The following is a 27,907-nucleotide window of genomic DNA, read 5'->3' as shown; positions in this document are numbered from 1 at the left end:
GGGGGCCTACTGTAATAAAGTACAGATTTTAGCATACAAGAACAAAGATACACACCTGGTGAATCTGGCTGAGGAGGCGAAGTCTCATCCCTTTCTCTTCGTTCAGGAGTTAAGAAGGCCATGTTCCACATGGAGTCCCGGTATTCAGAGTCATGATCACTGACACCATCACTGTACTGAACTGACTTGTGATGAGCTCTGGCGATTGAATTATGGCAACTATCATCATTTCGACCACCATTTTTGTTGAGGCTATCACCATTTCCGGAATCATCTAGTGAATCATCTTTAGAATGTGTATTTCTAGAGGGGGCATCTCCAGAGGTAATATTTCCAGAAGGGTCATTATCAGGTAAGGAAATTAAAGTAGGGGAATTTCCAGGGGATGTACTTCTAGGAGAATCTCCAGAGGAAGTATTTCTAGTTAGGGTATATTTAGATGAACTGCATCCAGAAGCAACATCTCCAGAGAAAGTATGTCTAGAAACAGTATCTTCAGGGAAAGTGTTTCCAGAGAAACCATCCCCATGGGGAGAATTTCCAGGAGGCATATCCCTGTAGGAAGAATTTCCAGGAATATCCTTAACAGAAAGATCTCTAACAAAAACTTCAGATACCAGAACATTTCCAGTAGGAACATTTTCAGAGGATGTATAACCAACACCACTTTTCAAAGCCGCATTTCCTGTAATGGCATCAGCATTGGCAAGGTCAGAATCATTTTCAACACCTCTATTTTGCCTGCAAGCCTGGTCATCCTCTGCCAAATTAGGGCATTGCTCTCTAGGTGTGCAATGTGCTCTACTTGCTGTGGATGAGTGTTCCTTAGTTGTAGCTGCCTGCTTCCTGTCACTTAGCGTAACTTTTGCACTAAAATTCACTACCTCCTTGTGAGTCTGAGAGATTTCTTTTTCTGTGCACTCTTTAATTTTTACTGAAGAAGTCTCATGAACTATTTGTCCTTTGCTTTTACTTAAGATTTTTTCTAAAGCACTGTTTTTTGTGTTTTTCACTGAAATTTTGCCTGTACCACTTCTAATACTATGTTTCCCTGGGCTTGGGTCATTATCCAATATTTGATTTGATCCACCTGCACACAGTCTTTTATTTTCCCCTTTGCCTATGTTTAACTCATCACAGCCCTTACTCACTTCATTTAAAGCACTAGAAGTATAATTTATATTATTTCTACATCTCATATGTGGAGGACTATGTAAAGCAGCAACCGGGGAGGTGCCATCCAGTCTCCTCAATGTTTCTTCAATATCATCAGTAACTTCTGGTATTTCTAATACTGGGCTTTTTGGTTCATTTCCTGTGGCAGCAAGTTGTTGCTCATCTGATGAGTCTTTCTCTAAATTAGTTTTACAAGACACCTCTCTGTTAATTTCATCTTTTTCTACAGGACTAATAGACTTTTTGAAACATTTCTTGCTTTTTCTAATAATTTTTTTTGTTTTCTTGGTAGCTGTTACAGAGTGTCTAATTTCCTCTTCAAGTGGCTTGTCTAACTGAGGCAAAACTTTTTGGGGCATGCTATCTGAATTAACAGACTGTTGCTTTATACTAACAGCCGAAGTAAAATTGTCATCAGCCGCTGTTCTACTTTCAGGTTCAATTTTTTTGCGTAAAGCCATTCTTTTAGGTTTATTTTCAACTTTGTTCCGTAAAGTCATTTTCTTGAGCCTACTTTCTCTTTCATTTTTGTTTACAGTGACTTTTGGGGGTACTGAGTCTTTTCCATGATCCTTTTTTTCACTAGAACTTTCTGTGTTTTGGATGTCTATTTCACTTTTATCAAACTTCATCTTTGTTATTGAGCAGTGCCCACTTAAACTGACATCTTGAGACTTGTCACTTTCAGATTCACTGGATGATATTCTAAGGCTTCTCTTAATGCTGGCTTGGAATGTTGCATTATTAAAGATCAAATTTTTAACAGTCTTTTTATTTAAATCTGGATCATGCTGATTGTCATCATCATCAGTGCTAATTTTTCTTATATTTCTCCTCCCTTTGTCTGAAAGTGCCTTCTTTTCATTACTTAAATTTGTGTTACAAGAGTCAGTACTTTCATCTTGTGAATCATTTAATGAATCCACAAGAGCCACAGATGTAACTCTTCTCCTGAGACTTGAAACTCTTGCATCTTGCCGCCTCCTTCGCACATGCTGTCTGAGTCCAGGATGCCGCCGTAACCTGCTGCTTTGTCGGAGCCTTGTTTCACTACCCTCACTGTTGTCACTCTGACTTCTTGTTGCTGCCTCATATGCATCATTTTCTGTAAAGTGAGTCATCTGATATGCATTAGTGCTGATACCACCAATATTATGATTGTTGACACCTAAGTTGGAAATGCTGTCACCATTTCTGGGTTTATTATCTTCAACAATTGCTCTAGGAAGTGCCTCCTTATTTCTGGGTTCAAAATTTATTTTGGTAGCTTTTGTAGTCACGCTCACATCCTCTACAGTCTTAGTTAAGCTTGAGCTTTCTTGTGTTTCTTCACACAAACAACTGGAATTAGGTTCAGAGTTGCCATTATCACAACTGCTTTTACATTCTAAATTCTCACTTTCTACCTTGGAAGCTGAGTCCTCCCCACTATTTGTGCTACTGCCCTCACAAGAAATTTCAGAAGCAAGAGCAGTTTGGCAGTTATCAAAGTCATTTTCATTGTTTACTTCTGATTTTTCAAAACTTTCCTTATCCATGAATCTCTCATCCACAACCTGAACTTTTGTACTCACTTCATCTGGTTTCATATTTCTTTCACTTCTACGAGGTTTCTTACATTCTTTACCCTCAGGTGGACTTGACAATATTCTCTTTTTTACAAACTTTGAACACTGGAATGAGGGTGATGTCTCACCATCTTCATCAGTGTATCTTCCAGCAGTAATTATTGCTTGTGATGCAGCAGTCTGTTGGGGTCGTCTGGATAGTTTCTTCGGGGCCTGGGTAATTGTTTCCGAAGATGAACTAATTGTTCTTTTCAGAGTACATATAACATCAGGTGTAAGTTTTTCTAACATTACTTTTGGAGGGGTTTTTAACTTGATGTCTTGTACAAGAAAATTATGTGCACTTAATTCCTGTGGTGGTATCAATTTATTTGTGTCTGGTGAAGATGGATTACATGAAATTATTTGACTGAAATCATCACTTGAGTGAGATTTTGGTTGAGATTTATCAAAACTCACTGGTGGAGTTTTTGCCTGGCATCCATCAGCTACCTTAATATTCTCCTGAGGTACAGTTGGTGTAATACTTCTTATACTACTTCCCCCTTTGTCTCCCATTAACAGAGCTTCTAAGTCTGCATCATTCATTGTTCTCGTATCTGATGATTCAACTCTCTCTGATCCTTTGGTTGGGGAGCCAAAAATTGCTGCTAGCTCACGTTCAACAGAATCTACCCTGGATAAATAAGCAGAAGGTGGAGTGAAAGCAGAAGCTGGATGGGTTAGAGCAAACTTCACTATCAATGACTGTGATGGAGTGTGTTGTGGTGAGACAGGCTGTGGTATAAGAGTAGATGAATCGGAAGGCTCTGGTGAGGAGTTATGTGGAAAAGATAGTTGTGGTGTGACAGAACAAGTGTCAGACTGCAATGAGTCCGGTGGTGATTTATCTGAGGATGTTATAACATGTTGAGGAGTGTTTGTTAATGATTTTTCAGGCTTAGATACATCTGCAGGTGTATCAGGCAGAGAGAGTTCTGATAGTGGTGTATGTGATTGTGGAGTATCAGGCGGTGGCGTAACAAGGATTGATACATTTGGTAGAGAAGCACAAGGTTGTGATATAACAGGCTGTACTGGTGAAGACTGCTGTGTAGCTTGGTTTAATAATGCAGAATGAGGTTCAGAATGAGATGAATGTGGGGATTTGTCTATGTTTGCAGAATATGACTGTGCCACTGCAGAAACCTTATCGTTTTCTTTCTTCTTGCTAACACTTTTCTTTACTGTAGCTTTGGAAGAGTTTGGTACCTCACTGTCGTTTGTTTTCCTGGTAACTATTTGAATATTCTCTAAATTACACACACTTTCCTTGACCATTGGTAGTACTGGAGTGCATATTTTGATTTTATGCACTACTGGCACCTTATCATTTACCTGATCATTCAGCCCTGGGTTCTCACCATCTGTGACCTCTGATTCTGTCAGTTCTCCACCAGTAGTAGCAGCTTCATCATTAGTAGACGCTTCCACATTTTCCTGATGTCTATTAGTTTCAGATCGAGACATGTCAAGAGTGGTCTCTCTATCAAAAGTCCTTTCATCTTGCTCCCAATGGGAATTATGTCGCTTAAGCCTCATCATAACATGACTGGGTTCTTGAGGAATCGCAAAGCCATCACCCGTTCTCTTCACTTTCGTGCAATGCTGTGTTTTGCGTTTATCACCGGCTTCTTTAAAAGTGGAAGAAAATCCAGAAAGCAGATTTAACTTTATTTTTAAAGTTGGAATAGCTGGCTTACTTTGAGTAGTACCTTCATTTGTGAGTGAACACTTTTCTGTGCTAGTTATTAATTTCTTTGAAGAGTTTTCAACACCAGTGATCATAGATTCATCTGAGCCTAATGTGGACTTCCTTCCAGAAGAAACTAGACCAGCATCCACTGATGACTTGGAGCTCTCTCCCGAATCACCTGAGGCACCTTTTTGTGATCCTTCATGGGGCATTGCTTGTATTGGGGAATTTATTACTGAATGTGACTGTGAACTTTCTCCATGTTCATGTGCATGAATGTTAACTAAGGATGACGTACTTTCTCGAGAAGAGTGTGTTGCCTCATTTTGATCAATATGCTTCTCACCTTTACTATTGTTATTTTCTTCATTGGTTCTACAAAGAACACTTGATGTATCAGCAAATTCATCTTGCTGGTGAGTTTCTGAAGAAATCTGGTCGTTCCATGGTTTCTTGAGTTTGAGAATAACAGAGGTTTCAGGGCGATGCTTCCTGCGTAGTAGTAGTTTAAAACAACCTTGGGAAATGTGACGTGGTGTTGATCCTGGACCAGTATAATTGATTCTATGAACAGGTGTATACATAGGAGAATTCATAGGAGTATATGAAGGTGTAGAGTATCCTGGGGTATGACAAGGAGTACGACTAGGTGTTCTCAAATAACTGAAATTTGGGTCTCGAACCGGTGTTCTAATAGCATTCTGAACAATCTTTCTAGCTCTTTTGAAGTTCGGAGTGCTCATCTTCTTATGTTGAGACTTCAATCTCTGAGCAACTGGTACATCTTCATCACTTACATCATCATCAAATTCATAAATGTTTTTCTTGGCTTTTGAATATGTCATATTTGATTCTTCGACTAGGTCAATGCCTAAAGGATCATGAGGATCACAATGTAAAGGCACAGTTTCTGGGGATTCCCTTGAAATTGAATAAAAGTTGGATTTCTCCAGGTTTTCATTTTCTTTTATAACAGAGTTCTGAGCACTTGTACTACTCTCTTTTGCTTGTTTGTGTATATCCACAATACAAGAAGAATTAAGGTTTTTTCTTTTCTTCCTAGGTGGTGCCCTAACTGAACAATCTGGAGCTCTCTTATCCACCATTGTGCGGCTAATAGTTATCTTCAATTTTGAGTCTTTATTAACCTTTACAGTAAGCTGTGGTGAAACCACTTTTGGGGTTGCAAATTTAACAGGAAGCTGTGATTCTGATCTAATGTGCCCACAGTCAGATACTGTATTACTAGGCTGCTTTTCACCTGCTGAAATTAAGAAATGTTCCTTAACTAAATTCTTTGGGGGTCTTCCTCTTGGCCTCTTGGAAGACTGCTTTAACTGTGAAGCTGATTTCCCCTCTGTAGCAAATTTGGATTCCTCTTCAACTTTCTTGCTATTTGTAAATGATCCTTCACCAGAATTATCTTCAGATGGTATTATAGTATTTGATAATATTTCTTTACTTGCCACAGAATCAGCACTATCATTTTCTGAAATTGTCAGGGCAACAGGAGAGACAGTGGTTGCAACACTCGAAGGTTTTTTCCTGGGACGTCCTCTGTGTCTCTTGGTGAGAGATTGAACTGAAACATCTTCAAGTGCCTCCAGTGATTGTAATTTTGCTGTATCATGTGCCACAGATATTCTTGCATGAGAACTGGGAGTGACTACAGGTAAAGCTTTAACTGTTGGAGTTGGTGCATCTGACTCAAAGAACTCTGCATAAGAAACATTGGCACAGGCTCGTCTCCTACCTCTTCGAATGTTCTGTTGCTCAGACATTGCTGAAGAAACTGGAAGAATGAGTTTTACATGTTCATTTTCCTTAGAAAGACTATTAGTTTTCGAAGAATTGTCAACAGAAGCATCTTCATAAGAAAAACATTTTGACTTGCCCTTTCTAGGTGACTTCTCTAAACTTTTCTTAGAGACTGGTAATGCTGCTTTTTTACGCTTTGGGCCTTTGGGTTTCTTTTGTGGTTTTCCACGTATCTTGTTAATTGGTACTGGAAAAACAGGATTGTCAGGTGTGGTGGAGCTAACTTCAGAACTGCTGTCAGGTGTGTGATGTTCTAGCAACTGACATTTTTCTTGTGCCATCTTTGGAAGAAAGTCTACATTAAAAGCTTTGAGTGCTCCTTTTGTTGGCAGCTTTAAAACAACATGTGGTGTTTCCTCAACATTGTGATCCACCACACTTTTACCTTCTCCAGAATCTATGTGTTTTACAGCACACGAATCTATATTTTTTGCGAATACATCTTGGTGGGTGTCAGCCACATGTTGAATGTCAGGATCTAGTGTAAGTGGCTGATTACTTTGAGAAGTTACACAAGTTTCAGAAATAATGTCCGATGGTGGAGATAAGACTGGTCCTTGCATTAACCTACATGATGGTGATACAACTCTTTGTACACACGTTTCCTCTTCAGAGGAAGGATCTTGCCTAGATGTAGGGCAGTGGTTTTCCAATGAAGATTTGAATACATCATCTCCCTGAGGTGGAGAACTTGGTAAAACATGTTGAACAGAAACACAAGTTTCCATCTCAGGCAATTTTTCATTTTCACATCTTACACTATCCAACCTAACATTCTCCCTCTCAGAGGTAACTAAACTATCTCTTGAATTTTCTGCAACTGGGAGAGATAGAGTGTCTTTTCTCTCCAAATCAGGTTCAATGAAGGATTGCGGGATTTCTTCTTCCTCAGAAGAGTCTAAACCTGGAGATCGTGGAGGAAAAAATGGGGGTGAAGAATTACCAGAAAACTGTGTTGTGTCACTTGTCTGACTGGATGAACTGCTTCTCCGTCCGATAATTCTTGAGCTACGTATATTCTCTATTGAATCAGCATCACTGTCATCATGTGCTTGAATTTGGTGCCCTTTCAAGGAAACAAAAGATAATGAAGACTCTTCATTAATTTTGCTTACACTAATTCCATCAGTAAATTGTTTGTCTTCTGCGGAATCACTGTCTTTAACTATTTTATCATCGTGACTTTCTTTTTGGGCTTTATCTTCAAGTACATCTAACAGACTTTGATCTTTTGAACTGCCAGCCATAACCTTAAGGATTGACAATGTCTCACCAAGATGGTCAGATGGAACACTTTTATCTACAGGTAAGCTTTCATCTTTTTTATTTTGAGCATCCCTTACACTGCAGTCTTCCTTCAGAGGTACCATTTCATTTTCACTAGTAGCATTATCATCTTCAAATTTTGATGAGATAGTTTTCTTGAATCCACGACTAAACTGACGCTCAACATCTTGGCTCTGATGGATGTTCCGTAGATCGCTAAGCTGAGTTTCTGAAAGGCTTACATCAAAGTTTGGTTCCTTTAAACCATGAGAAGGATGTCTAACAATTATTTCAGATTCTTGCCTTACACAACTTGGAGCATCTTCTATAACACTTGAGTTATCATCTACTGCAATTACACTGAGAGGTGTGCTTACTTCTGCACGTGGATGATCAACAGACCCTCGGTTAACTCTCATGAGAAATTTGCCAAGTTTCCCAGCTTGTTCAGGACGAGCTCCATCGTTCTGGTCATCAGTGAATTGTTGTACAGTACCTGTGGTGAAGTCCAGTTCATCATTCTGAGATGCAATTTCTTCTGCATTACAACTATTGCTTCCATTTTCTGCATTATCAGTAGTATTTACTGTACTGTTAATAGTAGTATTGACTCCAGTCTCGTCTACAGTACAAATATTCCTACTGAATGAGCTACAGCTTCCATCTGTACCTGTATTACTAATAGTTAAAGTAGGGCCTCCACTGGTACTGGCTGCTACACTACACTCACTCAAAATATGTGCTTCAGAAGTGTGTATTATCCCACATGTAGCATTCTGAGGCAAAGTGTCAGTAACATTTGGACTAGACTGCGGAAGTGCAGACTTGATGGATACTGGTGTTTTCGATTTAACTTCAGTCAAATGTTTCTGAGATGAAACATGGTGTTGCAATGATTTTCCTAATCCCTCCAAATTAGAATTTTCTGATACAATGGGAATACTACTGGTACTAGAGCCTGAAGGGACTGATTCTGAAAGAGGAGGAATGTTAATCTCTGGTAATGGAAATATAGGATCTGGCGCATCATCTACAACATTGATGGGACTATCGTCTGGAGAATTCTCTTGGCATTGCTTCTGCTCATTTTCCAAATCTATCTTAACAATACTTTTATCACTTAATACCCTATGCTCTTCTGATACATTGTGAACCTGCTGATAGAACTGGGTGGATGCATAGCTTGGTCGATGTATCGGCAGACGTTCCATTAGTGGTTGAGAAAACCGTCCTCTTTCCAAAAATTGATTCACATGTGAATGAAAGTAATGATTGAGACGTGGTCTAACAGATGTAACTAACTGATTTGGCAAGCCTGGCCACCGTCTTGCTATCTCTGATGGATCTCGTCTGTTTAAGTACCAATATTTATGAGCTTCATCATCCTTAGTAACATTATGGGTTGAGGAATCTTCTTTCATGTTTAAATGAGATCTAGCCGTAGACTGTACTCCATACGTCCCGGAATGCTGGACAACTTCTGTAGTGGTTAATAGTGGTGGAGGTCCTGATTTTGCAGATGGTAATATAGTTTCTCTTAAGTAATGAGGCTCATTATATGATTGATGGTCACATGCTCTGCCCATTTCTGGTATGTGCTTTATAGCAGGGAAAAGTGGGTAGTTGATGAGGTGAGGTGCCAGAGGAGCGACACCTGGAACACTAGGAGGAGCCATTGTCTGTATTCCTCTATCCCCAGGAGGGGAGCTGGTAATGCCTGCTTTAGTAACCAAAGAACTAGGAGTTCCTCTAAGACAAGAAACAACTTGAGATGAAGGAGTAGAGCTTCCTTGATATTGCACTTCTGAATCAACTGAATCCTCAGATGTTATTGTAATTGATCTTTTACGGAAAGGCCAAACACGTTCATCCCGTACAGATATTTCCTGAACTGGCACAGGAAGAGGAAGTTGGTACCGTTGAGGTATATGCTGGGATTTAGAATCATGATATGACTGTTCATCAGAATGAACCTGAACACTTGATCGTTTCATGAGACTATCATGAAGAACAGCAGACAAGTTGTTGCTACTGCTTGTACCTGCTTTCTGGATTACTAAAGACAGAGGAGATGTCTGCTGGCTTTGTGGATCCAAATAGGGTGAAGATGTAGGTATCTTGAAAGAGTTAGTTGGGGTATTTTCTACTGACCTATCGGTTCTGCTCTTTGAACTACCTGACAATGATGGAGATTCTCTAATTCTTCGAATGTGACCAAATGGAGTTGGAGGCAGTGGAGCCTCTAAATCACTACTAGATGACATTCGGCTAGACAAAGGATGCTGTAATTCAACTCCGATAGATCCTAGAGAATCAACAGACTGTGTATCATGATCTGATACTGGGCTAGGTCCAGCTAGATCAGGTTGTGAACCAAGGTGGACTTGCTTAGCTTGTGCAACAGGAACAGTAGGAGGCACTGGTAAGGTTGCTCTCATTGCTGACAAACCAGAATGTTCAAAAGCCCCAGGACGTGGTATTAACACTGAAGAACAATTTCCAGAACCTGAAGTGGATGAATACACTTCAAACCTGTTTGGCTGGGGACTAGCACTTCCAAGAGAAACCTTTAGCATTACCCCCTGATCAGACTTTGAACCATTATTTGATAGCTTTGAACTGTTTTCTAACTCATAATCTTCAGAACAATGCATGACACTCATTGTTGAAGAAATCAGTTGCTTTTTGAAGTGTGGTCTCTTATGTGATGCATGTTGTGGCACAATTTTTTCTAATTCTTGTGGAGTAAATAACTGTGCTTGAGTACCTTGTGGCATCTGCAGTAGTGCACCTACAGACAAGTGCTGCCGCCCTTTTTCACTTATTAAATGTTCTTTATTTATTTCCACAGGGTGTAATTGATGTTCCTGGAAACTAGGGACTAATCGAGAATTAACAGATAAAGGAAGAGATTTACAATGTTGCATGAAGCCTTCAAGGGAATTACTGGCCACAACACATGGTGGAATTAAAGGAGTCTTTGATGAGATGCTTAAAGCTGTAGATATTGATTCGTGTTCTCTAGCTAGTAACCCACTAGACATTGTGGGCCCAGAAGAAACTTGAGATATGCTGCTGGTTGTAACTGTTGTGGTTAATGGAGAAGCGACTGGTGGAATGAGAGTAGATGATGATGATGTCATCAATGTGGCTGGTGATGCAACATTCCTTGTTATAAGTGGTGAACTAACACTGACACACGCTTCACTTGAAACTAAAGAAGCCACTGTTTGTGGTCCCCTATAATCTACGTTTCTTTGTGAAAACGAGTCAGAGGAAACATTTCTTAGAGGTGATATTGGCAACTCAGATTCTTGTGATGACAACGGAATCAGTGTTTCCACTGAAGATATAGGATAAGCAGACTCCATAACAGCTTTTGAAGTTATAGATCTTGTGTGAGCTGCCACAGTTACACAATTTGTATGAGATGCCTGTGTAACAGAACTTTGGGATGATGCAAGTGTCAAAGACCTTGTGTACTCTGATGAAATTGGTGCTGTTGATGAAGTTGTGTAAGAACCTATAAATGGAAGAGGCATAGCAGAACCTGAAGTCGATACAACACTTTGACTACTTTCAGAGGATGGTGTTTCACTAGCTCTAGGTGATACAGAATCCACAGAGTGATCCAAAGACACTGAAGTTTCAGTCATTTTTGTCACTGCCTGATGTTCAGCATCTGTTGCCAAAGACTCTGAATGTGTTTCAACATGTGAAGAAAGGTCTTGTGATGTAGCATTTGCTGATGAAAGAGAAGTCATTGCACTACATATAGCTGCTGAATTAGTAGTACCCACTTCAATCAAAGGGGTAATAACTAAAGGTGATGATACTAGTGGTTGAGTTACTCTCGGAGGCACTTGTGTAGGAACATCCACTGGATACACCTGTGAACTCTGATGTGAGGAAATAAGGTTTAGAGACCCTGAAGAGCACAATGGCAAAATATTCACATGTGAAGATGCACAAACTACTGTTGCAAATGATGAAGTAGGTGTGGCAGTATTCACTGTAGATGCAGCAGCTGCTTCTATAGATGAATTAATCACTACTCCTTGTGGAGATTCTTTTCTAATGTTAAAGGTTTGTGATTCACTGGTAGGAACAGCACCTGCATGTAATGAAACACCTACAGAAGGAAGTGACATGCCAGACACACCTACTGAAGTTTCTTTCGCCTGTGATGTTACACTACTGGAACTGCAGGTAAGAAAAACATTTCCCGATGGGTAACTAGGATTTTCCCATGATCTTGATATATGATCTAGTGCACTTTTCCCATTTAATAAACCCTGCAAAACAGGTGATGAATATGCTACAGATGTCTTCTCAGAAATTGCAGCATGCTGTGAACATGTAGCATCTTCTGCTGATGAGGCTTGCAGTGTTTCAGATTTAGTTTCAGTTCCTCTTGTCAGTTCCTGTTGGGATGTACATTTTTTAATCTCCTCAGAATCTGTACCCTCATCTTTTTTCTCTTTATCTTTCTTTTCATTGTCCTGTTCTATCTGTGCATCTTCCTGCATCTGCTGTTCTAGCATAGCTTCAATTGCTTTCAACAATGGTTTAAGTTGTGAAGGTTGATTTGGGCTTGTACTCTCTTTCTCATTATCCCCTGCAGGGATATCACAATTTTGTGCAGCTGGATTTATGCCTCTGATGTCAAAGCTGACAACTTCCACTAATGTAGGATTCCCAGATGGAGGACTCATTTCACAATTCATAGTGACTGCCATGTTATTTTGCTCAGAATCAACATCCTCATTGTTTTCCATATCTACAGCTGTAGTTTGCAGACATATAGCCTCTGAAGGTATGCAAAAGTCCTGGTTACTCAATTCGTCTACTATTTCAGCCAGTATTTTATTAGCGGGTTTTTCAACTTTTTCTAAATCATCTTCGGTATCAAGAAGAGATGACTGAAAAGCCTGTTGCACCATATCGAGAGTACCTTCGACTTCACTGGTACCAGATACTGAGTGGTTAACACTTGGTGTTACTTGATAGAGATCACATGCTGAAGTAGGCTCTACTTCACTCACACTGTTATTAATGCTGCTTCCGACAGAACTGATAGGCACAGCATACTGAAGATTTGGAATATTTGAGCCAACACTAGCTTCAATGACTTCTCCTGAGTTCTGAGTGAATGGAATATTAATTTCAGGTACTGTGACAGATTCAGTAGGAAGTAATTTTGTAACACTACAGTTTATTCCATCAAGATTTGTGGATGATACAGAGGTCATGTGTTGACTGGTCTGAGTATCTACCTGAGAAACAACAGTTCCTATCATAAGAGGTAACTGAAGAGGATGACCTGCAATAGTTGTAGGAACACCATGTGGAATACTTATTTGAACAGAACCTTGTAACTGTGGCATCAATATCACTTGAGGCAAACCCGTTACTTCTTGACCATCATCTAATGAATATGGACCTTGGGGAAGAGCAAGATTAGCCTGTACACCATCTAGTATTGAACCTGTTGGCAGGTGAGGAAGAACACCTGAGAATAATACAGGCGCAGTTTCTGATTCAGCACTGGGAATACCCTGCCCCAGTGTCTGAGTATCACTAACAGAAACAGCCTGTGGCTGAAGCAAACTGGAGGCTGTAATCTGATTCATATTAGATTGAAGTTGAGGGATATCACTTGAGTATAAAGAATCCTGTAATTTAAAACAAGATGGCACCGATTTTATAGACGTCTCTCTACGATTAAGCCCAGATAATAGAGTTGCTTTCAAAATACTCTGAGACTGAGTTACATGGGTGGGAGTATTTGATGCACATGTTGTTAGCAATGTTACTAATGATGGTGTTTCTCCACTTGTACAGAATGCTATACCAATATCCGAGGAAATGCAAGGAATTTCGGATGGCACGGAACAACTGGTTTCTATGGTAGATAAATGTGAATTACCAAGAGTGTTCTCAATAGACTGTGAGACAGAAGCCAAGTCTGGCCACAATGAATGAGTAGATTTGGGGGAAATATTCCCTGAATTCGTAACAACAGTAGATGTGTGTAGAGCCTGAGAAAAGTTATCACCAAGTTTTATTTGGTGATTATTCCCATCCAAAGTATTAGTTGTAATGACTTGTGATGATGGCACATTAACAGAAACAGTCATGGTTACAGCTGGTGTTGTGACAGCTGTATGTGTTGTTACAATAATCTGAGACTGTGTAACTAGACTAGAGTGAGCACCAACACTCACAGGAATTTGTGAATGTAGTACTGGACTTAAATGAGAGCCAATACCTGAAGACATTTCTGAATGAGACACTGGGCTAGGATGAGAAACAGTAACTGCAAGTACTGGTGAAGGCAAATCAGAGCTGGGATGGGAACCAGCACCTATGGACATTTGGGAATGAGGCCTTGGGCTGGGATGAGAACCAGCACCTATGGACATTTGGGAATGAGGTCTTGGGCTGGGATGAGAACCAGCACCTATGGACATTTGGGAATGAGGTCTTGGGCTGGGAAGAGAACCAGCACCTATGGACATTTGAGAATGAGGCCTTGGACTAGTATGAGCAAAAGAGACATCAACTGCTTGGGACTGAAGCCCTGGGCTAGGGAGAGAAGCAGTGGCTAAAGATATCTGGGACTGATAACCTGGGCTGGGGTGAGAAACAGCAGCAAATGACATCTGGGAATGAGGCCTTGGGCTGGGATGAGAGACACTGCCAGCAGCCATCTGGGACTGAGGTACTGGGCTGGGATGAGAAACAGTACCAAAAGACATTTGGGACTGATGACCTGGGCTGGGATGAGAAATTGTGGTAAAAGACATTTGGGACTGAGGCCTTGGGCTGAGATGGGAACCACTGCCAGCAGGCATGTGAGACTGAGGCACTGGACTAGGAAGGGAAACAGTGGCAGCAGTCACATGTGGATGATGTCCTGGGCTGGGATGAAAATCAGAGCCTGCAGACATGTGTGAAAGAGGAACTGGACTATGATAAGAAGAGGGATGAACAGAATTGGATTGAGAGCCAGCTCCTGTGCTTGCCTGGATGTGAGGGACTGGGCTCAAATGAGATCCAACATCTGCAGTGACTTGGAATGGAGTCCCAGAGACTGGATGGGAACCACTGTCTACAGACACTTGCAAATGTTGAGCAGGACTGGGCTGGAGTTCCATCTCACCAGTTATATGTGAATGTGACAGTGGGCTTAATATATTCTGCTGAGTTTCTGATGGAAGACGGTGACTCTGCAGATTAGTTTCTGGTGAACCAAATGATTTCATGTCAGAATTATTACTCCCAGGACAAAATATGGATGGGGACGAAACAGGAACAACACTGCTAGAAGCAATGGGTACAGATTCACCAGAAATATTAGCTATTAAAGTATCTGAGTTATCAACAACAGCTGAGACAGGTGTTTTCTTACTTGAATCAAGTGGTGGAGTTGTCAGACTAAAAATAGAATTTGTGTCATCAAAGGACTGAGGTGCACCTATGGAAGTTTTTGTTTCAGGTGAAATTGTAATATCTGATATATCAGATGTAACTGTAGGGGTTATATCTTCAGAACCACAAGAAACCGCCTGTGGAGGAAAACTTGGGCAAGGGCTTTGAGGTCGATGTACAGGAGTTTGTGGCATTGGGCTCATTACTGGTCCTGGCACTGATGGTAGAACAGGCATGGGACTATAATCCCCTCCACCATAACCTAACTCATCAAGGGAACTTGCTGCTGAAGTAGAATTTACAGGAGTATTTGGTCTCTCTCTATCTTTTACAGAAGCTCTTGGAGTTTGATAAGATGCCAACATGTCCTGCCGAGGAGTACAGGATGTTTGTAGAGGTGTTAGAGGAGGTTGCAAAGGAGTGAAAGGATTTTGCAAAGGAGTCTGTATAGGTGTCAAAGGTGCTGGTAGAGGTGTCAAAGAAGCCAATGGCGGTGTTAGAGGAGTTTGTGAATGACTAACATTCACTGTTTGAGATGTATGTGCCGGAGTCTGAGAAGTTTGCACAGGTGTTTGAGGAGTGTGTGTTGGTGTCTGTGGGGTATGAACATTAGGAGTGAATGGCATATAAACAGGAGACTGATGAGCATAAGACTGAGATATGTAGGATGGTGTTTGGGGTAATGGACTCATTAAAGGCCCAGGAGCTGAAGGCAAAGTAGGGAGAGGACTCAATGAATTATGATCATCATTTTCAGTCCCAAAATGATTAGGAGTTTGTGGCATTGGACTAACGAGGGGTCCCACCGATGGATACACAGGCATTGGACTCCAACCAGGATGCTGAGGAAAATCATCATCCTCTGAATATTCAGGCACTGGAGGGACTGGACTTTTGGCTAATTTTGGAGAACTTGGTCTTAAATTATATCCTGAAGTGGTTGGGACCTGTGCTGGTGGCATCTGAGTTAAATGGGCTGGTGTTTGTGGTATTGGACTCATAACAGGATCAACAGAGAAGTGTTCTGCAGCTTCCCGAAGACTGCCAAAGTGGCTTTCATGTGAGCCTGATGGCGGATGATCCTCAGCATCTGGCATTCCAAGAGGTGTAGCAGGCATAGGACTCAGTAATGTTCCTGTCATTGAGAAGTTCTCTCCCACACTATGTAATGGAGTATTAGGAAGTGGACTGACCATGGATCCCATTAAAGAAGGAAGCACCGGCATAGGACTGATATGACATGGAGATGTTACTCTTACTGGAGTGGGAGGGATTGGACTCATCATAGGGCCTGGTGCTGAAGGCAATATGAAAGATGAGTTGGATGGAGTTAGGGATCCTGACAGACTCACAGATGGTTCAACTGGACTGAGAGGCTGTAAGCGAGGTGTAACATCCTCTTGTGACTGATGACAGGGGGTTGGAGCCATGGGACTCATTGGAGGCTGTATTGTGTCTAAAGTGGGCAGAGAACCACCACTAGTGTCTGAGACAGGGCATGAATCATCACGATGAGCTGCAGGTGTGCAAGGCATAGGACTCATCAGTGGTAATGATGTATCTATAAGAGGAAAAACAAAGTCATCTTCATAATTCTCTGGCTGTTTCTTTGAATCCAGCTTTACTTTTTCACTTGTAGAATCTTCTGTTCTTTGATAATTTGACTGACTCAGAGAGTCTTTGACATCAGGTGATTTAATCACATTACTGCTTTTCTCTCTACAAAAGCTTGATTCCAGAGTAGGGATAGACTTCAAAGTTTTTTGTCTTAAAGTTTGATCATGCGAAAACTTTGGTTGTTCAGCCTGCTGCCGGTTTCCATAAGAGCCTGAGAACTTTCCTTGCTGAAGCCAATGTTGACCTCCAGATGATCTTGATTGATTCTCTGGTGGATAAGACCAGTTTTGTGAGTGAAAATTAGTATGACTAGAGTGCTGAAAATGAGGTCTATTTCTTGATGAAAATGAGTGGCTCTCAGTCTTATAAGCTCTTTGATCATTTGCAGAATATTTCACTGTTGAAGACTGCATAGATTTCACACTTGGGTGTGGTCCATTTCCATGAAATAATCTTAATCTATCTTCTCGAGATGTAGAATTTGAACTACTCCCTGGTGAAATTTGAGGTTGATTTTCCTGCGAATGTTGAGACTGATTTTCAGATGTCGATTGTGGTTGATAACGTGGTGATGATTGCAATCGGTTCTCTGATGAAGATTGTGGTTGATGCCGTATTGAAGCCTGTGATCGGTTCTCTGATGAAGACTGTGGTTGATAACGTGGTGATACATGTGATCGATTCTCCGATGAAGACTGTGGTTGACAACGTGGTGAAGCATGCGATCGGTTCTCTGATGAAGATTGTGGTTGATAACGTGTTGAAGCCTGTGATCGATTCTCTGATGTAGACTGTGGTTGATAACGTGGTGATACATGTGAACGGTTCTCCGATGAAGACTGTGGTTGATAACGTGGTGATGCCTGTGAACGGTTCTCTGATGTGGAGAACTGTGCTTGGTTTTTTGGTGAAAAGTGTGCCCTGTTTTTCGGTGAAGAAACAGAACATCCTATGGATGTTGGATTCATGTTTCTGGCATGCTGATGACTCCTCTGTTGATTCCCTTTAATCTCTGGATAATAATGGGATCGATTTCTTGGTAGTGACTGAGACCAGTTTTCCCCTTGAAATCTGTTTCTGTTAGGAGACTGATGGCGGCTACCAGGTTGTGATAATGGCCTAATATTATCTATCTTCGTACTAAAGCTATTTATTCTAGAAGGCTGAGATGATGGTCGACTTCCTTCTGGTCTCTGGGTTTCCATAAGTCTTGAGACATGATGTGGTTTGCTCGATTTTGGTCCAGTGTCACATGTATACATCACTGATTGTCCAGTGGATGGCCTGAGAGCTGACTTTTTTCCACTATCCTCTCTATGGTCTCTATCAGAATGCTGGGGTGGATATATAGGTCTTACACTGTGCCAAACTCTACCACTTCCTTTCGTGTCAATACTTCTGTCAGTTTCACATTCTCCAAAAGCTGAAGATTGACTGGTCATTTTATTACAGTCCTTTGGTCCAGTGGTTTTCTTCTGGTCAGAGGTGTGATCTAACTTCTGTGGCATTCTATCTGTGTGTGATACATCTCTACGGACTGGATGCTCAACTTTCCTATCATGCTGTGTCCTTCGTTCTTGATTTTTACCCCCAAAATGAGATCTAGCTTGAATGTCACGTTCCACAGCATCACTGCTTATGCAAGACAATTCTCTATGGGCAGACTGCTCAAATTTTCTATCAGACTGTGATTTTCTTTCCAGATATTTTGATGTAAAATGAGACCCTGATTGACTGTCACATTCCACAGTATCCTTGGCATGACTTTTATGATCAGAATGCCTTGATCTAGGCTCTCTCAAATGACTTCGCGAGTTCAAAGTTGCCACGGATGCAGTGGATGTGCTTTTAACATCTTTTATGTTCTTCTCATTTTGTCTTTGGCTTGTTTCGCTAGATAATAAACTTGTCTTACCTTTGTTAAAGGACTCTCTATCACTCATACCACTCTTCTCTCTAGCTGCTTTTTGCTGAGAAGAAAATTTGTTCCTTGATATATCTTTAACAGACTCCTGATCTTCCAGAAGTGACACAGAATGTTTTGATGCTTGTCTCTCTTCACCTGACTTGGATTCTTGTTGCTCGTTTGAGTGGAGACATCTTGGTAACAATGAAGAATCACCTGGCAAACCTGTCAATTGAGACGCCTTGCCCAACCTAGAGGAGCGAGGTGATTCTTTATCTGAAGTTTGAGGGGTTGAAGTGGAAGATCCAGCCCCAGGTGTTCTAGGACGCTCTAAAGGTGTAAGAGGCATGAAGTCTGGATCAAATACAGATTCAAACTGCTGATAACTAACCTGACTAGACTCTTTACCAGGATCACTGGAAAGAATGTCCTGCACTTCCTGACTACCCCCAGGAGTCACTGGTCTCTCAGGAGGACTATTCATGTCAAAGTCGAAAACATAATCATGCATGTGCTTCTTCTGTACAGGAGAAACATCTTTAGAAGCAGCAGTAAATGAATGATCTCGAACTTCTCGACCAGGTGTCTGAGGACGCTCGGGAGTATCATTTTCATCATCAAAGTCAAAGCTGTCACTCGATGGCTCCACACTTAGTGACTTCATCTTCTCTGGTGCAGTTTCTATTACTGGTAATGGAGGTGAAAAGGATCCAAATAATCTTGCAATTTTTTTATGAGATTTCTTTTTGGGAACACTACTTCCTTCAAGTGCTTGACTATTCTCACTAGAGGATGGAGAAGGTTTGTTCACACTCTGTCGAAATGGGTTACTTTTTGCATCCTTATTTCCACTACTAGGACTTGAGACTTCCTCTTGTCGAGACCAAGTTTCTTTTAGTGGATTTCCCGGGGTTGGAGGGCAATCAAGATGATACCAGTCAGGGTTTTCAACATCAGATAATTTTCTCTGTTGCGAGGAATGAATCTTTTTACCAGCAGTTAATACGTGAGAAGAGCAAGATTGAGAGGGTCTCGACTCTGAGGATGGAGTGTGTCCTGGACTTGGAGATCGGTCATGAACTGGAAGAAAACTTCCAGGTGTATGTGGAGCAAGATCATAGTCAACATCAAACAAATATGACCCTTCTGTGCTTTCTCCACAAGAACTATGCCTAACCTGAGTTTCAGGAACAGCTCCAGCACTCTGGACTGTTCTTTGAGGTCTTTGCATTTCATCATTCATAACAGATGGGAGACTTGACTGGCTGGTTTGTATTCTTGCAGAAGTATTTCTTGATGGTATATGAGAGGAACTGGTGGCACTTACCTCACACTCTCCTTTCACGTTACTGATATATGATTTATGTTGCAACTCAGATCTGAAAAAAAAGACAAATATATATATTATTACTTTTTATTTTATCTTTATATAGTTTTTCACCATAAGCTTTTCACATACACAGGCTATACATGAAAATTAACAATTAAATGCAAGTTTGCAGCTGACAGTGTGAGAAAGGGTAAGACTCAAGTCTCTACATTCCCCCACACACAATTTTCCTCTAGACAAACCACTAAAGTTAATTAAGAGATCGTTCTTAAGGAATTATTACATCAAACAGCTTCACTTCTCTTATGTGCTTATTTTATTTTTTCCTAATTAAAATAACAAATCACTGCTTAACATTAAAGTTTACAAGAAAAGAGTACAGCATTTTAGTACTTTAGGTAAAGATAATCACAAAGAAGGGAATGTATGAAAGTATAGTGGTACCAACACTCTTATATGGGTGTGAAGCTTGAGTTGTAAATGCTGCAGCGAGGAGGCGGTTGGAGGCGGTGGAGATGTCCTGTCTAAGGGCAATGTGTGGTGTAAATATTATGCAGAAAATTCAGTGCGTGGAAATTAAGAGAGGGTGTGGAGTTAATAAAAGTATTAGTCAGAGGGCTGAAGAGGGGTTGTTGAGGTGGTTTGGTCATTTAGAGAGAATGGATCAAAGTAGAATGACATGGAGAGTGTATAAATCTGTAGGGGAAGGAAGGCGGGGTAGGGGTTGTCCTCGAAAGGATTGGAGGGAGGGGGTAAAGGAGGCTGTGTGGGCGAGGGGTTGGATTTCCAGCAAGTGTGCGTGAGCGTGTTAGATAGGAGTGAAAGGAGACGAATGGTATTTGGGACCTGACGAGCTGTTGGAGTGTGAGCAGTGTAATATTTAGTGAAAGGATTCAGGAAAACCGGTTATTTTATATAGCCGGACTTGAGTCCTGGAAATGGGAAGTACAATGCCTGCACTTTAAAGGAGGGGTTTTGGGATATTGGCAGTTTGGAGGGATGTGTTGTGTATCTTTATACGTATATACACCTACCATCCGACTTACGACCGAGTTCGGTTCCAAGAAACCGGTCTTAAGTCAAAATGGACGTAAGTCGAACTTTACCACTGAATATCAACATAACATTTTTGTAATGACTTTATTTTATTGTTTTATTTTGATATTTCATGTTTTATTTTACTTTTTATGCTGCTAGTACTGTATTTTACACTGTAAGGTTTAGGATAAACACTGTGTACAACACAAACACTTGTTTATTTCCCAGAAATTTGGCATAAAAAACACGGTTGTAAGTCGAGTCGTCGTATGTCGAGCAGGTCATAAGTCAGATGGTAGGTGTACTTCTAAACTGTTGTATTCTGAGCACCTCTGCAAAAACAGTGATTATGTGTGAGTGAGGTGAAAGTGTTGAATGATGATGAAAGTATTTTCTTTTTGGGGATTTTCTTTCTTTTTGGGTCACCCTGCCTCAGTGGGAGACGGCCGACTTGTTAAAAAAAAAAAAAAATCACAGACATAATAGTAGTCACAAGAGAAATGGGATGAAGTTAGAGGTCATCATGTTAACACCCTTCAGAGGCTAGTGTTTCATATACATTTACTCAAGAATCTTCCTTATGGTAATGAACTAATGTAATTCTGAAGATGTAAACTGTGAATTAATATAGTACAAGCACAACTAGTAGGTATGTACTCTATGTACACACACTCAATGGCTGTCTAATGCCACATTTACAAGCCTTGCCAATTCATATCTGGAAACATGGAAATCATGCAAAACACAGGTTTTGAAAGAGGTTTTTGTTGCATTTATGGATTTGGAAAAGGCATATGATAGGGTGGATAGGAAGGTAATGTGGCAGATGTTGCAAATGTATGGAATAGGTGGTAGGTTACTGAAAGCAGTGATGAGTTTTTATGATAGTGAGGCTCAGGTTAGAGTATGCAAAAGTAGGCCGTAGACAAGGATGCGTGATGTCACCATGGTTGTTCAATATACAGTGGACCCCCGGTTAATGATATTTTTTCATTCCAGAAGTATGTTCAGGTGCCAGTACTGACCGAATTTGTTCCCATAAGGAATATTGTGAAGTAGATTAGTCCATTTCAGACCCCCAAACATACACGTACAAACGCACTTACATAATTGGTCGCATTGGGAGGTGATCGTTATGCGGGGGTCCACTGTACATGTATTTATGTATTTATGCATTTATTTATGTTTGGAGGGATATGTTGTGTATCTTTATACGTATATGCTTCTAAACTGTTGTATTCTGAGCACCTCTGCAAAAGCAGTGATAATGTGTGAGTGTGGTGAAAGTGTTGAATGATGATGAAAGTATTTTCTTTTTGGGGATTTTCTTTCTTTTTTGGGTCACCCTGCCTCGGTGGGAGACGACCGATTTGTTGAAAAAAAAAAAAAGTATTTATAGATGGTGTTGTAAGAGAAGTGAATGCTCAGGTGTTGTCAAGAGGTGTGAGATTAAAAGATAACAAATCTAACAAAAAGTGGGAGTTGTCAAAGCTGCTTTTTGCTGATGACACTGTGCTTTTTGGAAATTCTGAAGAGAAGCTGCAGAGGTCAGTGGACGAGTTTGATAGGGTATGTAAAAGGAGGAAATTAAAAATGAACATGGGAAAAATAAAAAAAATAACAAAAAATTTAGGTAATGATAGATTGGATATCAAATTGGGAGGGAGGGAGTATAGAGGAAGTGAATGTATTCAGATATTTGGGGGTGGACTTATCAGTAGATGGGTCTATGAAAGACGAGGTGAATCATAGAATTATTGAGAGGAAAAAGGTGAGTGGTGCACTGAGGAGTCTGTGGAGACAAAGAACATTATCTATGGGTGTGAAGGAGGGGTGGTGAATGTTGCAACAAGGAGAAGGCTGGAGGCAGTAGAGATGTTGTGTCTGAGGGCAATGTGCAGTGTGAATATAATGCAAAGAATCCATAGTTTGGAAATTAGAAGGAGGTGCAGAGTTACTAAAAGTATTATCCAGAGGGCTGAGGAGGGATTGCTGAGATGGTTCAGACATTTAGAGAGATGGAACAAAATAGAATGACATCAAAAGCATATAAATCTGCAGTGAAAGGAAGATGGGGTAGGGGTTGGCCTAGGAAAGGTTGGAGAGAGAGGGTAAAGAAGGTTTTTGTATGCAAGGGGCTTGGACTTCCAGCAAGCATGCATGAGCATGTTAGATAGGAGCTAGTGGAGACAAATGGTTTTTATGACTTAACGTGATGTTGGAGTGTGAGCAAAGTAACATTTATGAAGGGATTCAGGGAAATCGGTCAGCCAGACTTGAATCTTGGAGGTGGGAAGTACAGTGTCTGCATTCTGAAGGAGGGGTGTTGATATGTTGTAGTTGTTTTTTATTAACTGTAATATAGGCATGCCTCTGGCAAGACAGTGATGGAGTGAATGATGATGAAAGTGTTTCTTCTTTTATAGGTCACCCTGCTTTGGTAGGAAACTACTGATGTGTTAATAAAAAAAAATCTACATCCAATATTCACTTCTCTAGACCCAGTAGGAACTATTACATGCTATTTCATCTAATAATAGCTGCCTGTTCATCTATTCATCAAAGATTTTTTATGACTGATCTCAAAGCCAACTAGCCAATACATAACCAAAAAGGAAAACAATGAAAAAAAAGGATGATATGTGTGGGCTACCAGGCCTAACTCAAAATTCTATTGTGCAGGCCTGGTGCCCCAAATGAAGCTGCATAAATGCCACACAACATGGATGAAGCAGCTGCTGAAATTAGTAGGGCATCAACTATCCCGCCACACAAATCAGAGCTTTCATTTATAGGAAAGGCTGTCCACTACTAATAAGTTCATCAGCTCAGATACACTGCAAAAAACTACTTTTGCAGGACTGGCCAACCTCATGGTGTCAAAAAGCCTGATCATTACATTCATACATTGTAAAAATTAAATAGCAAACAGTTTGATCCTCAATCAGCAAATTCTTGTACATCAGTTCTATTAAGCTACTACAAGCCCCATAAATTATTCAAGAAGAAAATAGATGGATTTTATTTGTTTAGATTTCAAGAAAGCTTTCAACAGAGGTCATTATAAGAACACTAATCATGAAACAATACATAGGAAGAATGTAAGGCAAACTACTGCAGAGAATGAGAGCACACCTATGTTACTGTATGAACATTAGAAAACAAAAGCTTACCTCAAAGTCTTCTGCTTATTATGTACCTTCTCTCTTTCCTTTTTGTCCTTCTTGAATTTTGTACTTGGTGCAGGAGCCTCCTTTGTAGACATGGTGGCTAAACTTTGCTCGAGGTGGCTTACATTGCCACTGAACTTGTTTCCATCCTCGTACTTTACACTTTCTTTCATCACTGCCTTTTTGGCCACTGCACTTTTATTTTCATTATTATTGCTAGCTTCTATTAAATTTTCACTGTCAAAGTCATGTGTATATGTAGTTAGATAGGGAGACTGCTGAATTTGCATACTTACAGTTTTTTCCTCAGACAAATTGTTTGACTCAGTCTCCACATTACTGTCATCAGCATCCATAGGTTCAACTTCAAGATCAATAACTTCAAAAAGTGTCATATCAAATGCTTGTTTTAGAATATCTTCCCTGCCTGAGGGTTCAGTAATCTTAGGCTCACTATCTATTGTTTCAATGGTATCACTGTTTGCAGTAATTTTTCTAGTAGTATTTAGCACATCTGTATCAGACTCATCAGATATGGGTGAATATACCGAGTGTTCAGAATTTTGTCGAAATACTGTCTTTATTGCCCCACACATGCCAACTGCAGTCTCTGGCATACTCTGTTCCAATTCCTGTTTAGATTGTGTAGCATAGGCTTTTTGAGAGACTTTGTGATTCTGACTAGGTACTTGAGGACATGCTGACTCCTGACCAGTATTATTTACACCCAAATTTTGTTGACTTTGAGACTGAGACATTCCTGAATCATGTTTATTATGCCCCCGAGAATTTGAGTGTTTTTGTAAACCCTCATAAGAAGTGGTGGCAATGTGACTGGCTGATGCCTGTGACACTAACAGTAAGCCAGATGAATTTTGGTTTGCAGTACCTAAAGGTGAGTGTCTGACACTGAGATTACCAGGTTGCTGCAAAACATAATTAGGTGGAAGTACCATCTGAGAATTGTTGAGACCACTTACATTTACTCTTGTGTTTGTAACAAGTGCTGGCACAACCAGGGCATTTCCAATGCCAGGAACTCTCCGAGATACCCCAATATTTGACAGAGGAGTAATATTCATTTGTCCTGGCACAGCAGCTACTGAAGGTGACTGCGCTGGTAAATGAGCCTCCCTGGACATTGTGGTTTTGGCTAAATGCTGTGACTGGTTATTTACTTTTCTATTCCCCCTGGAAGACTTATTTTTAGCCTGTGAGCACGTATTACCCTGTAAAGCATTACTACTAATAATACTAGAACTCTGGCCTTCAGCTAAAGACATACGTGAAGATAAATCCATGAAGTCTGGGAGGTCAAGCATCTCATTAATACCAAAGTCAGAGGGAACAGAGGATGAAGAATTACCAGGTACACTGTTAAGTGAGGAAGGCACTGAACCCTGGGAAGCAGTAGAATAAGGCACAGAGGGTGAGGCAACTTGATGTCTCGTGTGAGGGCCTTGATGCTGTGAATGGGAGTGTTGAGATGATAATGGAACTCTAGTCCCCATACTTCCATCACCTCTGTTCCTTTTTAAAATATTTTCATGAAATGTATCACGTGTACTATCTGATGTGGACCTACTACTATGGTTAATGTGTCGCTGAGATGCCACAGAAAATGCATTTCGTTCCATGCTACGTTGGGCATTCGTGTTGCTGTGTGATGATTGTTGCCGTCTGCTCTTGCGTGAAATAAAATCATTTGCACCATCAAACTGAGGAATCACAAAATCTTCATCACTAGAATCACTATCACTACACTTATAACTTATTTTTTTATCAGTAGAGCATTTACTCATAACACTATAAATTCTACGAGACACTGACTTCTCAGGAGAATTTGTCCCTGAAACAGCAGCTTTCTCATTATATCGAGTCATTTTACCAAAATGGTCAGTTCTGTCTTTGTTACTACAGTCTTGTGCTTTTTTCAATATCACAGGATTCTGTTTCGAGATCCGGGCACTACCTGAAGGCACAAAGGTTTCTCTGGTACCAAAACTCTTAGTCCTTACTGCTAATCTAGACTGTGGCTCACAATCAGCAGGACCATCAAGCTGTGGTAAGCAAAACGATGAATGATCTACACCTTCCATACTTCCGTCTTCTTCCCTCCTGAGAAACAAAGGAATGCTATTACTATGTATTTACACAGAATTATATTTTTCTATTTATCTGGACAAAAAAATATGAAAAATAAATATCAATAAGGTATACAATACATACACTGAGTACTGTACTTGCATACTAATTATTACACAACTAAATGTAAATACTAAGTATACTATTACATGCCACAATTTTTTTAATCTCAACAACCATTTCTCACCACAGCAGGGTGACCCAAGATAATTCATTCACCATCATTGAGTCAACTGCTGTCTTTCCAGAAAAGTGCTGACAACACATTTCAGATTACTCCCTTCCCAAGTCCAATAGTCCCACCCCTCCTTCAGAGTAGAGGCAATGCCCTTCCCAACTCCAGGAATCAATTCTAGCTAACCAATTTCCTTAAATCATTTCATTAAAAGTTACTTTACACTCCAACAGCACATCCAAAATAAACCACTTGTCTCCATGCATTCCTAACACACTTGCACAAACTGCTGGATGCTTTAGCCCCCAAGAACTCGAAGCCTCTTTTACCCCCTCCCTCCAACAATTCCTGGGGTGACCTACCTTCCACTCCAGATTTATACACTATCAACCTATCACTCTCCATCCTCTAAACATGCCCAAACTACCTCAACAACCACCTCAACAGATTTATATACAGTGATTCATAAGTTGCCCATTAAAAGTAGCAACATGCAATTCCTAATGTGAAACCCAGTGAAGACATATGAACAAATCTCTATTACTTCATTAAATTATAATCTCTCACAATTTATAAATTTATTCTTTATACCGCCTATTCAAAAGAAATTAAAGATGGAAATTTTGCTAAAATTATCCTACCCCCTTCACCTAGGAGGGCATAGGATCTATTTATGTTGGATAGTATAATAAATAATTACTACAATGAGTTCTATTCAGTAAATAATATAAATGTTGTACAATAATAGCTATAACATAGAACATAACTGCTATAAATGAGAACATAAACAAAGTGAATGCGGGTGCATGACTAATAATATACAAGGAGCTACCAAAAAGTTCCCAAACTCAAACTTTCAAGTGCTTCCAGGGTAAAATATGGTAGCGGCTTAAATCATGTTATGTTAATACACTCTTTTGCAAAGTAGTGTGAAGAGTTTCAGTGCGGTCGATCATTTCATTGAGGTTAGAGGGTCATTTTTTGTCAAGTCAGTATGTTGTTGTGTTTTTGTGTAAAGGAATGAAATTTTTAAAAGAAAGAACAGTTTGTGTGCAAAATTCTCTTTCTAGCTCAAGAAACAACAAGTATTTGACGGTAAAGCAATGTGTTGGACACAGTATTTTGAATGGCTTTCTCAGTTCAAAGCATGACAAATGTCGGCTGAGGATGAATGCTTTGGTAGTCCATCAACATCAAAAACAGATGCCAACACTGAAAAAGTGAGGAAGGCTATTCACGAAAATCATCATTAGAGTATCCAGAACAATGCAAGTGCTGTGGGAGTTTATGGGTCATGATAAGCATTGTGACCGAAAATTTGAACATGAAATGAGTGGATACAAAATTTGTGCCCCATCTGTTGACTCAAGCCCAGAAAGGCCATTGTTTTCTGAACAAAAACAACTAGGTAGCCATCTCCCCACCTTCCCTAATCCCCAGATCTAGTCCCTGTGGCTTTTTTCTGTCCCTAAAATAAAACTGGCACCCAAGGGGCAGCACTTTAACAATGTGAAGGAGATTCAAGCAGA

At 40.3% G+C, this 27,907-nt stretch overlaps 1 protein-coding gene across 12 annotated transcripts in view; it reads right to left on the bottom strand.

The window, feature by feature from the left end:
- The window catches only part of LOC128690850 (mucin-3B-like), a 245,985-nt gene that overhangs the window by 164,305 nt on the left and 53,773 nt on the right, over positions 1–27,907 (bottom strand). For all 12 annotated transcript variants that reach the window (XR_011392071.1, XR_011392075.1, XR_011392078.1 and 9 more), the window contains exons 12-13: positions 24,062–26,176; positions 56–19,899 (exon numbers count right to left, since the gene is read on the bottom strand). Coding sequence is in view for 8 of the 12 variants with exons in the window: in XM_070085103.1 (XP_069941204.1) it covers positions 56–19,899; positions 24,062–26,176 (21,959 nt within the window). In the remaining 4 variants the exon portion in view is untranslated. The remainder of the gene's footprint in view (positions 1–55; positions 19,900–24,061; positions 26,177–27,907) is intronic.

This window comes from Cherax quadricarinatus, chromosome 1, assembly GCF_038502225.1.
Source record: "Cherax quadricarinatus isolate ZL_2023a chromosome 1, ASM3850222v1, whole genome shotgun sequence".
In the NCBI taxonomy this organism is placed as follows: Eukaryota; Metazoa; Arthropoda; class Malacostraca; order Decapoda; family Parastacidae; genus Cherax; species Cherax quadricarinatus.
Note: the sequence above shows the minus strand (reverse complement) of the source record. Positions and strands in the feature narration are given on the sequence as shown.